This window comes from Equus caballus, chromosome 2 (genome assembly GCF_041296265.1).
Source record: "Equus caballus isolate H_3958 breed thoroughbred chromosome 2, TB-T2T, whole genome shotgun sequence".
NCBI lineage: Eukaryota > Metazoa > Chordata > Mammalia > Perissodactyla > Equidae > Equus > Equus caballus.
The window spans coordinates 78868279-78883800 of NC_091685.1; the positions used below are offsets into that span (position 1 = coordinate 78868279).

General features: G+C 34.9%; 1 protein-coding gene across 4 annotated transcripts in view; it reads left to right on the plus strand.

The window, feature by feature from the left end:
• The window catches only part of FSTL5 (follistatin like 5), a 718704-nt gene that overhangs the window by 385909 nt on the left and 317273 nt on the right, over positions 1-15522 (plus strand). For all 4 annotated transcript variants that reach the window (XM_001500089.5, XM_023636361.2, XM_023636359.2 and 1 more), the window contains exon 6: positions 6406-6526. In XM_001500089.5, coding sequence (XP_001500139.2) covers positions 6406-6526 — 121 coding nt within the window. The remainder of the gene's footprint in view (positions 1-6405; positions 6527-15522) is intronic.

Consider the following 15522-nt stretch of genomic DNA (forward strand, 5'->3'; position numbering starts at 1 on the left):
TGAATACATTTACAAAATTAAATAAAAAGCAAGAATAAATCAGTCTAGATATTTTTAAGCTAACAGGATGGTCATGGCAATGCTTTTGCACCCTTTGTACTATCAACTTCTTACAAAAATTATTGGAACTGTTATATAAGGAATACACAGTTGATCTTTATTTTGAGTTGATAAAGCCTATTACAATTTTAAGGATTTTTAAAAAGGTTCTGATGTCTAGTCAACATATTTATTTGCTATGAGATTGGTAAGAATTGTTTTGTTTCATAGATAAAAAGGTATTTTGGTGGGAACAACCTAAATAGAAATAAGTGAGTACTTGGATAGAGAAGCAAGATAAGTGAGGACTTCCTGGGAATGCCATGGTAATTAACCCTATTTAACATTTTAAAACTCCATAAACCTAATAGGTATACAAAACGGGGCAGGAGAAACCAGGTGTTTAGAATGGCATCAGCAATGCCAGTAGGTAGATCCTAGTAATACCAAGAATTTCCTTTCAAGTGCTAAAGATTTCAGAATAATAATAACAGCAATAATCAGCACTTAGAGAAAGGTAAAGGCTGCAGTTGTTGGTTTCCATGTAACTCAGGGCAAAACAGTACTTTCAACTGTATCTGGAACATTAGTAACTAGTTTCACATGTTCTGTTGTCTTTAGACAGCCAGAAAATTAAAACTGTTGTTAAAAATTTTAAACATAATTATTTGTAGCATTTTTTTCTTTAGAATGTCAAGGTGCATTTAAAAATGTGGCATTCATGTTCAGAGAATCCCTGTGAACCTTATAGTATGCTTTAAAAAGAAAATATTTTTCTTCTCGCCAGTGGTTTAATAATGCTATCTCTTTAGCTGCTCTTTCAAAAGAATTAATATTGGCCCTATTGATCTTTTTTAATGTTTTCTAACATGTTGGGCATGTTACAAAACCTAAAAGAACTTAGAAAATGTAATTTTTTTCATTTAATCCTTTTCATTTAATACACCTATTGCAACATAGCACGAGTTATATATGATCAAATTATTATAATTTGTAATATTAATTATTTACTCTTTATCCTTTCACCTTGTTTATTTTTTTAGAGCGCTATTGGCAATCTGTAACTATCTTTTTTATTTAATTGTTTGATTACATGTTTCCACTCATGCTGTCTAGAATATTAACTCTGTGAGGGCAGAGACTGTTATTCTTATTTACTAATTTCTCTCCAGCCCCTAGCAAGTTATTGGCACATGTTGGTTGCAAAGAAGGGAAATAAAGAGGGAAGGAGGAAGAGAGAGAAGAAGAAAAGAAGAAAAGAAGTAGACAAGAAGGTGTTCATAGAACTAAGTAGCAGAGGAGCCAACACATATTGAATATATGGGAGAAGCTTAAATCTAATGCCAGGAGATGTGTATTTCTACCAAAGGAGTATATTTATTTTCTGACCCTTAGGTTTTGACGTAATCTACACTTTTAGCAAATAAAGAAGTGAATATATCTGCCACTCCTCAACTTCACAAATGTGATGAACTTTCCTTAAAATAGAGAAGGCCTGAACTCTGACTACTAAAACCATTGTGATTCTGACATGGTCATGATTAACCTCAGAAAAATAGTTTGTGAAGGATGAGGAAGAGCTCAGATAATGTGAACATATGAGCGCTATATTTCTCCATGAGTTCATAGCTGCTGTTCTCTTCTGACTCTACCAAGGATAGTAAAGAAAAAGGCACAGAAGTGGAAGATTCCACTTCTCTGTCTTCCTATACCCTGACACCCCTAATTTCATCACTATGACCTGCCTTGAGACCATCAAAATCAATTCCATGTGTTTTATCCCTTTTATGAGAGTCAATATAATAATCTCAGATTTCCAAGCCATGCCATATCCCCAGAAATCTAATCCCCACACATCTCTATAGCAGGGAGACAATCCTCTACACCAACCTCTGGCACTTTCTATTTCTTTTTCCAGTTTTATTTATCTTCAGAGAGCTTATTTATCTGACGTAGTATGTATTTTACTTAGATATTTCCTTGCTCCCTCTTCACTTGCATGTAAATTCCACATGGGAAGGATTTTTGTCTGTCTTGATGTTGGCTGTTTTTAGAGCCTAGGACAATGTATGGCACATAGTAAACAATCAAAAATAATTTGTTGAATGGATGATTGAGTAAAAGAATAAGGAGAATAGTTTACTTTGGAGAGGGACTTCTTTTTATTTTCCATTTTGGAACAAAAAAGAATATAGTACCAAAACATTGAATCACCCCTGACTTATTACAATTCCTCATGCAGCTTTGACAGTTCTATTACATTGAAATTAAACATGAGCCCCAGGCTGGCCCCATGGCAGAGTGATTAGGTTCACATGCCCAGGGTTTCACCGTTTTGGATCCTGGGCATAGACATGGCACCGCTCATCAAGCCATGCTGAGGCAGCGTCCCACATAGCACAACGAGAGGCCCTCACAGCTATGGTATACAACTATGTACTGGGGACTTTGGGGAGAAGAAGAAAAAAAAAACCCAGAAGATTAGCAACAGATGTTAGCTCAGTGCCAATCTTCAAAAAAAAAAAAAAAGTACCCCATGTGGGATGCTATGCATCTGAGCTCCCTTGATGGCATACATTCTGCTGATACTTCTATCTCGTTACACTGACTCTAACTTCTGTGGAGCCCAAGATTCATGTAACTTCATTTTTCCATCAGGAAAAAACAGTTAAAATTTTAATTTTTTTAGCCTTAAAGAGTTCCAGAAACACTGGTAAATTTGGGAAAGAGCCTCAATAGATAGATAAGAAAACAAATAGATATAACAAAAAGATAGCATAATAGATAACAAATGAAATTATAAGTGGCCTCCTTGACCAAAGCTTCATCATAAGATACTTAAATGACAGTTTACTTGGTGAGTCTGACTATGTCATGAATCGCTAGTTCAGAAGTGACACGCGCGTTTTGAGGAGCCTAGAGTGGGAAGTTTTTGGAACCACTGCCAGACAGTAAATGAAAGAAACTCAGGGAGGTATCAAAGCCCTAGACATTTAGATCCCCTGTGCCAAAGAGTGCTTAACGTATTACTGCACACTGGGGAAGGAAGTCTATGATACTTTCTTCCCCACAGTCAAACACTCATCACTTTAAGGCTATCAAAACTCTGGATATCTAAAGTAATTTTTCTATACTGGTTGAAAGCTCATAGGAAAGTACTTCCCTCATTTAGAACACCCCAGGCAGTGCCAAAGCTTCCATCAGGAAACTGTTGTGGAAGTGGGAGAATTCCCCCTGATTTTCCTCAGCGTTCTTTTGGCTGGTCAAATAATTAAAAAGGCAGGTTAGCAGGAGAAAATCAAACAAAGTTCAATAGCATGTATAAGTGGGAGAAACCCAGGAGAAACTGAGTAACTCAGCCATTGGCTGAGGCTGCCTGTTTAAATAACTTCAGCTAAAGACGAGGACGATGTTGGAGATAGTGATTTGGGATTTCAGAGGGGAAGACAATTTACTGCAAATGTTTCTTAAACAGGTTTTGCTGGGCCAAAAAAATGGGTTTGTTGTTGTTCTTTTGTCAGACCTATTTTACACCGTATCATAACTATCACATGATATGAGCTCCTTCCTGGAAGGTACAGGCCTTCTATGTTAGTCTTTTAGGCAGTTTGGCTGGGGGAGGTCGGATGCTCTTCCTGAGTCTTCTGAGCCTTTATTTTCTTTAGCTTGAAATAATCTGCCTACCAGAGTGGTGCATCTTGGGGCAGCCTGCCCCGAACCCCATCAAAACCTAAAGAAGAGAAAAAGTTACTAGGAAGTATGTTTTGAGTAGGCTGTTTCATTGACCAAAAATGGAATAAATGAGGAACACATGTATTTGAAATATTGAGGAATAACAGAATGGATCACTTCCTTCCTGTACATAGGCATGATTCAGGATAGATGAACAGGTGCTTATAAGAAGCTCACCAGCCAGAACCATGAGCTCTTCTGGGGCACGCTCATTAAAACAGTATGCCCAGCTTAAGCTGTATAATCATGATGAAATCAAGACCAAGATCACATCAAGATCAAGCTAGTCTTATGCCAAAGCCAGCATTCAGGAAAAAGGTAGAAGTCCATTCTCCTGATGTAATACGTGATTTAATTTGAGTAAAATATTAGAACAGAAATAAATGTGAGACAGAAAATGATGAAGCTTTTCTCCATCTTCTTTTCTCTCCATCTCTTTGCAAATAGGTATGAGAACAAACTAAAAATATTGTTAAAATACCTGACCAAAACCTGCTGTCACTGCATTTTAAAAATTACCACAATGCTGGCTTTACAGATCTTTAGGAAGAGCGTAGTGAAGGAGCATCAAATACACTGACCCCCACCTCCCAGAAAAGTCGTTTTCTGTGATCTAACAAATAACAGATGGAGAATGACTCAGAGCTCTGTTGCTTTCTAAATAGAAAAGCAGTATTTGTTTTCCCGTTAGGCTTAGAGGAGAGACGGCTTCAGCCATTCGGTAGTTTTGTTAATCCCTCCAGCTGGACTGTGCAAAAGTGTAGGGCTTAATACTTCCTATCAACAGTATCTATTTATGTGGATCAACTAAAGCAAATAAATATTTTGCCGTTTGTTTTTTTCCCTCTAAGGCAGCAAATATCAGCTTAACCAATGAACTGTGAATATAACACACAAGAGTAGAGAACCCACTATAGTGTAGAAGTTACATTTAGCAGTGCATGCACTACATTTGCATACCACTCAGGTGGCCGGGGAAGAGGGCTGGAGGCCCTAGTGACTCACATGCTGGGTTCCATCCTCAGAGCTATCTCTGTAGCTCATCCAGACCCAGGTGTAACTGAACTTTTAACAGAGGAGTATTCCAAAAAGGGTTTAAACAATAGCTCTAAAGGGCCTGGCCCCACAGCTTAGTGGTTGAGTTTGGTGTGCTCTGCTTCAGGCACCTGGGTTCAGTTCCTGGGCACAGACCTACACCTCTTGTTGGCAGCCATGCTGTGGTGGTGATTCACATACAAAATCGAGGAAGATTGGCACAGATGATGGCTCAGTGCAAATCTTCCTCAGCAAAGGAAAAAAAAAAAAAGCTCTAAAACATCTGAGAATCTTTGGAAGTTAGTATTACCAATCTGCCATTGATAAACCAAAGTCTGAAATATAGTACTCTTCCAAAAGAAACAATAACATATCATAAACCTACAACCATAATATTCATGAGTTGGTGTGAGAATTCACAGTGAATTATTGAAGTAGAAGCACATTATATTAAAAAATCATTACTTTAAATTTGAATGATTGCTTTTGAGTGCACAATATATGTTGTCTTGCACCTAAGTATGTGTATATGAGTACGTGTGTATATATATACACATACATATAAGCTTTACAACAACCATGAGAGATAGATGTTACTATCTTCAATTTCTAAATGAGGAAAGGTAAAAAGATTTGTCAGAAATCATAGAGCTGTTAAGTGGCACTGGCAGGACCTGAACCCACAGCCGACTGACTTCAGAGCCTGTGCTTTCTGATTACACTACACCATGTTTTAAAGACAAAACATTGTGGTGCACAGCTCCAAGCAATGTGAACCGCTGCCTCTGTATGTGGGAGAATATAAAAGAGCATGGAGACAGCTACGCAGCTACCCAGAATGAATAGGAATGTTTGAAAGGGAGCTGTTTTATATGACAGGCAATAGTCAAAAGCAGTAGAGTATAAAAAAGCTACAGCCTCAGTCCATAGGACAGAGCACAGAGTAGAAAAGCAGCTTGATGATTTTCCTCACCCACGCTTGGGTAGATTTCCATCATCAATCGGTGCATTAATTCTATTTGGCTCCTGGAAACAATCATTTGCTTAATAGCTCCTTTGTGACCAAGAGAGTTAATGCACAATCCCACATGGCTTAACTTGCAGCTGGGGAGGAGTTTTTACAGAGGAGAAAAAAAACCTAACTTTAGTTTTCACAAATAATATAAGGATGAAAGTTGGAACAAATTACCTCACTAGCTTTGTTGGAAAAGAGCCGTGTTTTATTTTGACATAGGTCACGGAGACACAGGAGGCAATTTTCACGTGGAGGTATTTCCTTGAGTCAGTATAAATGGAGCAAAATGAGTGAAATACAAAATGTCCTTTTAATGTTCAGATTTTCTGGGTCCTACTGTGAGATTTTTGTGTTAGGAAGTTTGGACTAAATTCTAAGTACCGAACTTAACTTCAAAAAACTTCATATCTTTGAAACAGTTAAAAATAATTGTCCCATAATTGAAAAACCAGATTTCCCAGATTCGGTTTTTTTCCCAGCTGCAGACTTAAAAAAATCTATTAAGTGATTATTAGATATAATTAATTATACTATAGAAATATTAGGACACAGATATAATTGTATGGTTATAATTTTCTTGTCAGGTGATAAAACAGGAAGAGCTGGGCAAGGATCTTTCCGACTGTACTTTGTATGATCTGGTGAAATACGATGATTTGAACTCCGACAAGCACTTGGCCCTTGAAGAATTTTATAGAGCATTCCGTGAGTATCAGATTCTCTAGTTCCTTTTCGTTCTTTTTCCTGTCCCTTTACACAATACGGTATGTTTTCTTGATCTCAGAGTATGAGCTCTCCCTTAACAGAAGTGATATAATTGAGATAATTTAAGTGTTTGGCTGTATTGAAACACGTAAATGGAAGGGATTTAATAGTTCTAAGCAAAGAGTTGGAGATATTTGATAATCTTGATTCTGGTATAAGGCATTAATTCCACAATGCAGCTTTCAAAGTTCTGTTAGAGTAAGAGCAGCCTTTGACTGGTTCTCACAACGTATGAAAAACAATTTAATTATTTACACAGTGACCTTTATTTTTACTTTATTGGGAAACCAAAATAGATTAATAGGTGGAGTTGGCATATATTTTAATAACAATAATTAGCATAAGAATGGAAAATTATATTTATGCTGTTACTTTGGAATAATTTATATATGTTTAAACTGCTTGAAGACTTCTTAAAATTGACTGTGCTTTATAAAGCACAGTTATAAGGGTGATTTGGGTAAAAGAATTACCTGCCATGTTATTCTTTTGGAAATAAGTCAAAGAGAAAGGACTCAGAGACAAAAACCAGAAAGGAAAGGTTTAGGAACCATGTGCATGAGAAAGAGAAAAAAATTAAAATAACTGGTTGGTATTTGAAAATTACCAAAGAATCAAAGTTAAACAAGATTTAATTCAGCACCTGAAACCAATGTTTTATATACATATATAAAAATATATGTTTATATGTATATGCAATATGTTTTATGTATGTACACATACATTTTATATTGCTTTCCAAATATCTATATATTTATTTTATAAATATATTGCGTATGTATATACATACATATATGTATATATGTTTCCCAAAAAGCAGGAAATAGGGTTTGTACTTGGTATAGAACGATTTTTTTTTTAAATTATGCCTCTGCCATCCATCAGCTGTCTGGTATTGGGGAAATTACTGTATGTATAAATAAGGATAGGAATTTTCTTATTGATAAATTTATATTAAGACACTGAATTTAACTTATGTAATTTTGGTATGAGCAAAATAATATAAGTGAAATAGTTGCAGGTTACAAAGCTTTAAGGCAAGATATCAACATGCTCTTCAGATTTAATTAAATTGCGTTTTCACTTTAGATTACAAGGCAGAATACAAGACGGATGATTCAGTAAACAGTTGATCCTTGAAAAGTGTATTTCAGGGCTAGACTACTTCTCAAAGATAACAACAAGAAAGCAGAATTATTATTCTACACTTATATGAAGAAACTGTAACACAGAGAAGTTAAGAACTAAGTGGCTGAGTTTCATGATCAAACCTATCTCAAAAGAATTATAAAATCTATGTGCTTTCCACTAAAGTTTACTTCAAAGTAAGCATTGTTTTGTCTGCTTAGGTTGGCAGGGAGAATATACTGTGGTTTATCAGGGAAGAAATTATATATATTATGTTATGTTACGTTATATTATTTTGTTATATTATATATTACCATACAAGATGGAGGAGTTAAATGCCATAGAGAGGCCTACATAAAATATTAAGTGAGTTGGGAATGCAATCTTCAGCTTTGGGAATCAAGGAACCTTTATGAAGTCGGTAACAATTGAATTATTCTTCAGGATGAGTGGATTTGGACTTTGGGAGATGAGACATGGGAGATGGACAAAAAGAATAACAAATAAAAACTCAAGTGTATGACATACCAGGGAATCTAAAGAAACTAGCCAACTGCAAGATCTGTTCCAGATCTGAAATTCCATGAAAACATAAAAAATATTACTATTATACTAATTTCTTAAATAAGCAGTCTAATCGAGCAATTCCCATTCCCCACCCCCATACTAGTAGGCTACGTGGATGTGACTAAAAGTAATTAAAATTTGTAGCAACAGCAGAAAATATTTTTAATGATATACAATTTATCAAACATCAATAAGACAACTAAATGGTATATTTGTGTAGAATTTTTATTGAAGATATAGTTATTGTTGATGGAATAGTGGATCTAAAAACTAAAAAAAGAAAACACCAATGAAAACAAAGTGTGAATAATATGCTATTTTTATGACAGCTCAAGAAAGATTGAATAATGATCCCTGGCAATATCAGTAATAAAAATCTTGCTTAAAATACTGCTGCTTGCACCTATCCCGGGGAAAAATGATACTGTGTTTTGGCATATGATTTGAGGTTGCTAAGGAAGGCAATGTAGATCAGTATATTGTTCCAATAAATAAAATTTTGCAATTCAGAAATTTGAATCAACAAAAGTGGTCAATAGAGAAATAATAAAACATTGTGCATAAAGGAGCTAGATTGTACTAGGAAATACTGAATTTGGATAGAAGAAAATGTATACGATTTTGTTAACTATTAGAAAGTAATATGAACAATTTTATGGAAATTATTTATAGTAAATGCAGTGAATTTAATGAATATTGTAATGATTCTGCCATTAGGTTAAAATTATATAAGAAATTATATAACGCAAGAGATTTGCATTTTTAATATTCAGAGTCATAAAGAGATAATAGGTATTGTAAGCACCTGGCAATCAGCAATCATATTATGAGACTTTTCTCTTTTTGGATAATCACAAAACTCTCTCTTAATAATGATAAAATGATGTTCACAAAGTGATTTAGAGAAGATAATGTTTTTCTAAATAATGCTGAATTATCTGGGGTATTTTAATATTCCCTGTGGTCTCACCAAGCAGTTTTCCGGAAGGTATTATTACATTTTCAGTGTGGAACCCTTCTTTAAACGGGGTGTCAAGCTATATGATGGCCCCTCAGAGAGAGCAAAACTAACTTGCCTGGGTTGTGTCTGCATTACCAAAAAGGCATTTGTACTCAAATGTGAATAGGAAACATATCTATTTATTCTCCCCATCTCATAAAATACTTTACAACTAAACCCACTTCAGTTTTGTGAAGTTCAGTGACAAGATTTGTAGAATGAGGTGATTTTAGAAAGTCACTCTATTATAAAACACAAAGTATCATGAAGAATGTATTACAATAGTGAGGAAAACAATCTACTCAAAAATCATGTATTAAGTACCATGTATATGGAGTGCTGAGATACTTAGAGCAACTTGAAAAGATAGGTTTCCCTTCCCTTAACAATGTGTAATCTCAGACAGACAACGATAAAAATGACAGATTTGATAAGGGTAAAAAGTAATCATTTTTTACACCCAGAATACATTCCTCCAGAGTTCCTCAAAAGAAAGCCCAGAGGGGCTGGCCTGATGGCACAGTGGTCAAGTTCCCAGGTCACGCTTCGACGGTCCAGGGTTCGCCGGATGCGGGGTGCGGACATGGCACTGCTTGTCAAGCCATGCTGTGGCAGGCGTCCCACATATAAAGTAGAGGAAGATGGGCACGGATGTTAGCTCAGGGCTAATCTTCCTCAAAAAAAAAAAATAAATAAATAAGAAAGCCCAGAAACTAGTAAGTCCCTAAATGAATATTCAGAAGAATAAACTAGGACCAGAGAGGTTAAACTTATTGTGATCCATTAATTATTTACCATTAGATACAAAGATAGACAGATTTCCTGTGGTCCAGTTTATTATTCTTTCTGCCAAGGTATAAAATGAAAGAAATTAATGTAAAGGGTAGCTTGCAAACAGAAAAATGCTAATGGTAAAAAACAGCACGTCATCAATTGTTATTACACTATTACAGTGTTATTATAGTAGTTATAAGGTTTTCTGTAAAGTAGTTTTTTTCCTTTGTGTATAAGATGAATTATTTTAATATCTTCCAATAGGCATTGGATGTTGAATTATTCTTAATTTTTTTCCAGAGTTTTTGGTCGTATTAAAAAATCTTGATTTTTACTATGGTGTTTAAAATAAATACTCAACGTGAGCATCAAGTATTCTAAATCATGCCTTGTTTGATTAATAAACTTGGAAGTCTATTAAGTGGTATCCAATGAGTTCAGTGACATAGTTTTGGATTCTTAAAGGAAATAGTATATCCTCTGGCCAAATGGTGGACATCTCTTACCCTGATGTTTCGCTGTCTTGAATATTTTAGGTAAAGTGGATAGATTTTTCAGTGCGAAGTTTTCTTACAGAATTAAGAATGTTAGTAGTGCCATTATTAACTATAAGGACTTGTATTAACACACAAGGATGCAGCATTTTATTTTCCCCCAACTCAAAATTAAACTAAATTGTTTGATTAAGTTTGATTTGCATGGAACACTATATTTTTGCTTTAAATCTGTAGGTAAATGCAAGTGATTTGCCCTCGGACAAGATGACCATACGCTGAAGTGAGGCATTGAATTTCAGAAGTGATGTTCAAATAAGTGTTTATATTTACTTATTTGTACAATCAAACTTAATTAAGATGTTCAAGTGCTAAAGTGTTCAAATTATATGATTATTGATTTTAGGAATTGTTTTCATCTGCCCTCTCTAGATAACCAAAAATGGTGCAATTGACCATCCAGAGAAGGGATATTTGTTTTGAAAATGCTTTCTATGTACCTTATTTCCTGAGTTAAACCATAAATTGCTTTGACAGTAGTATTAAACCTTAAAATTGTTTGAAATTAGGAGTTTGTATAATTCTAATTCTTGAAATCCTATTCAACTGTTATGAGTCGTATTTCCCAAAACCATATACATATACTTTAAGGTGTATATGTGTTCTAGTGGCTCAAGTTCTAATGTCACATAAATTTTTATCAATTCAAAACAATCTTTATGTGTGGAAAGTCCAAAAGAAGATGTGTTTCTATTAGGCATAAAATAAATAGGTTTTGGGGGCCGGCCCAGTGGCATAGTGGTTGAGTTTGTGCACTCCACTTTGGCAGCCTGGGGTTCATGGGTTTGGATCCCAGATATAATCTATAGACCACTTGTCAAGCCATGCTATGGTGGTGTCCCTCATGCGGAATGGAGGAAGATTGGCACAGATGTTAGCTCAGGGACAATCTTCCTCAAGCAGAAAGAGGAAGATTGGCAATAGGTGTTAGCTTGAGGCCAATCTTCCTTGCCAAAAGTAAATTAATTAATTAATTAATTAATTAGGTCTTTGCAGGTGTCAGGGTGGGGAAGATCCCCTTTCTTCCCCTCTTTTGTTCTTGTGTCTGGACTAATAGTAAAATTGACGCAAGACTAGATTAACAGCAGAAAAACCCAGTTTAATACGTACGTATTGCACATCGTAAAGAAATGATGATCAGAGAGTGAACAAAGCAGGCAGTATACATATCTTTTACTCAAGGAAACATTAAATTTGTGCAGAATTGACAGGAGAAAGAAACTTAGGTTTGGGGTATGTAATTAGGGATGAATTTAAACAGAGTTTAGTCTTGAGGTAGTAAATTAGCAAGGTTTTTTTATACAGGCTTCTGGGCCCTGAATCCCCAGCTCTGGTGACAAGGATGCAGGGAAAGAATCTTTCACAGGGTAGATTTGTTTCCTGTTTTCAGTGGGACCAGAGACAGGAGGTTCAGAAAGCCCTTTTTGCTTCTCAAATAACTTTAATTCAAAATAATTAATACACTATTGTGGAATATTTTGGGGTGCCCTGCCCTGGGCCTCAAAACAAGAATAATGCATCACCTGTGAGCATTTGTATTGAAACTGATTGTATAATAGTTCTCTGTCCTTTCTGAAAGAGATTAGGTAATTGGGATTCTAAAATCTAAAATATTAAAAAATATGGAACAGTTATTTTAAATCACCTAACTATTCGTGATTATGTTCAAAATGTCATCTCTCCTTATAGAAAACACTTCTTAATGGAATATAGATTTGATAATGACATTATATGAAAAAGAAAATTCATTTTTCTAGGAAATCACAATGACTATAATAAAATATTACTTATTGGAACCATCTAATAACCAGGGCAATAAAATATTAATATTATATTAACATTCATAGATATTAGATCATCAGTATATGAAAGATCTTTATTTGAGAAAAATAGCAGAGTCTACTGACCAGAATTAAGACTGTTGCAGTAATATAGGTTAAAGGTGATGGAATGAGAACCAGAGGAGCAGTAGCAATAATACAGGGAACTGATCACATTTGGAAAGTAACTTATAAGAAGAATCATCTCAATTTGATGAGTGATTACGTACGTACCTGGGGGAGAAGGTAGAGTCAAGGATAATATCCAGTTTTCTAGCTTGTATACTGAGAACAATGACGCTCTTCATTAAAATAGGGGACACAGGAAGAGAAGCGAGTTTGGGGACATAAATTGACTTAAATTTTAGACATATCAGCATATTCAAATAGAAACGTTTGGTTTAAGAATATTGTGGCCTAGAACTCAAGCAGGAGCTCTGAACCACAAATAGAAATATGGAGCATGTTGTTAAAATCTGATGATCTGGCAGGGAGCAGGGTACCCAAGATGAGTATTTACAGAGAGAAGAGATGGGTAAAAAAGCAGGAGAGAAGTAAAACTAGAACTGAAACTGAAACTTAAACCAGAGGGGGAAAAAACACTTAGAGCAGTAGGAAGAAAATCACAGAAGTGTGCTATTATGCAATTTTAAGAAGGAATTGTTGACCAACAATTTCCAAGGCTGAGTTCAAAACAAGAAAGTATATGACAGATAAGTGGCCCCTGGATTTGGCAATAAGGAAGTCAGTGGTGACTTTGGTCACAGTACATTCAGCAGAGATGTAGGGGTATATGCTAAAGTGCCGGTGGTTGAGAGGTTAGATGTAAGAAATTTGAAAAAAAATAACGTTGAGCAAGGAAGCAGAGCACATAAGCACACATCAAGTGTAAATTTAGATTACATCCCCAATAGGGTAAAACTCTTCTATGGTTTTAGTAGTTAATATCGTGGTTGCCTTTGGGAGAGTTGAAGAGGGATGGAGTTAGAAAACGAGGTTAAAGGAGGGCTTTGATGGTGCTGGTAATGTACTATTTTTTAGGCCAATAAAAATATCCCCCACTAATTTGGGAAATGCTGCATTACACACCAATATAGTTAATATAAAATAACCGCAAACACAGATCTTTGTAGTATGAAACCTTGCAGCAACTTTAATTGCTTGGCCCAGTGGCAAAATAATTCTTCTACTATATACTTTGATTACAAAATTAATTCACATATTTGTTTGTAAGATTATAACTTTCTGTTAGCATTTATAGCATTTATAGCCATATCCTGACTGTTTTGGTAAATACAACTCAATACTGTTGGCATACAGGTACTTTCCCCTTTATGTTACTGTTTCTCTATCTAGGTTCTTTAGACCTTCTAGAGAAAGGGCTGTCCAAAAGGTGATTTTTTGAGATCCGACATGTAGATGTGTTCCAAAAGGATGGTTTTTTTTGGTTCTAAACAAAATAAATCATTTTTATACACCAATTGTTAATATAAAGACAACAGGTAAGGCAATACCAATTTGAACTATAAATTCTTCCCATTTTAAGGTGGCCCTGGTCCTCTCCATTGTTAAGAGTACCTTAATCTGTTGTAGCTGGTGTGCCTTCCTGTTTCTCTTTTTACCTATATCCTCTGGCATTCTTCACACTCTGATCTCTCGCTGGTAGATTTTGCTTGCTGACCTAATGAGTCGTAACTCCTAAAAGCAGACACAATTAGATATTTCAACTTCTCTTTCATTTCAAGTGAAACACTTGTATTTATTTCTTCAAGTGTTGACTCTTTTTGTCATACAGATGTTGAGAATAAAGCCTTTTCTGACATAAAGTGAAATTGAAATAAAGAATAATAAAATGGTAATTGATCAATCATTCTTGTTTTCCACACTCTACCCTATCTTGTCAATCATAACTTACTGCATCTGCCTTAAAATTACTTTCCCCTGATTTCAGCGTAATATTCTAGGAGAGAGTTTGCCTGAGGCTGTTTTTGGACTTTCAAAATCATTTCTGTAATTGACTGGTACTTTGGCTTTAATAACTCCATGTTCTTTATACCAATTTCTCAGAAACTTCTTGAATTGAGCCTTGTATTGTCCTTGTGTGGTTCTGAAACCCTACGTGGACAGCATCTTCTTCATAATGACTCTATGTGGAGATTGCCAGCTACATTGCTGCCCCAGATCTGATGCAATTGGGCATGCCAGTGTTGCTGCAGCTTGGTGACAAAGCTTTAGCTTCATTTTAAAGTATCTCAAATTTCCAACTGAATTTCTACTAACAAGATTTAATTTTGAACTGGCCAAATATTGTTCAACAATTTTAAACAATTTTCATGTAATAGATCATGCTTTAATTACTAGCGGTTTTCTGAGTCTCTTCTTTAGGTTAGTCTGAGAAAATGCATTTCATTTACATTTTCCAGTTAAAAGATTCTTTACAGGGTTCTGCTCTGTCAAATGATCCTTTAGGGAGGTGTGTATATCCCATGTGAATGTTATTATGAAATATAAAATCAAGTGCTTTTAAATATATAATATCAGAAGTCACACATGTTTAAGCAATTAATCTTTTAAAAATATTTTTTTAAAAATTCAAAAATGTGGAAGGTAGAACTTAGAAAGTACATTTTTACTAAGTTTATTTTAATGCATAGTTATTATTCCTTCACTTTTTTTTTTTTTTTTTTACCAGCTAAAGTTCGACTTTCTCAGTTAAGAGAGTTCTACCATTTCACAGAGTAGTTACGTGGGTGTAACCCATAAATCATGAAGTTTAAGTAGGTCTTATCAATAGCATACAGAAATCATAAGATTTGAGTATCTAATATTAGTGCTAATCCAGTCTGTCTTGTTGGAAAAACGGAGAGAAATGAATCAAAACAGGAGAAATGGATTTTTGAATTTTTATAAATTTTAAGTCAAATCACATATTAATAAAAGTTTGGCCAAAAACTGTTGCTTTTATTAACCACCATAATTAATATCCTTTTTAACAATGTCTATTTATTTTTGTTGCCTTATCACTTAAAGAAAACAGAAAGGCACAAAAGAGAAAATAGAAATCAATTTTAAATCCATTATTCAGTTATAATC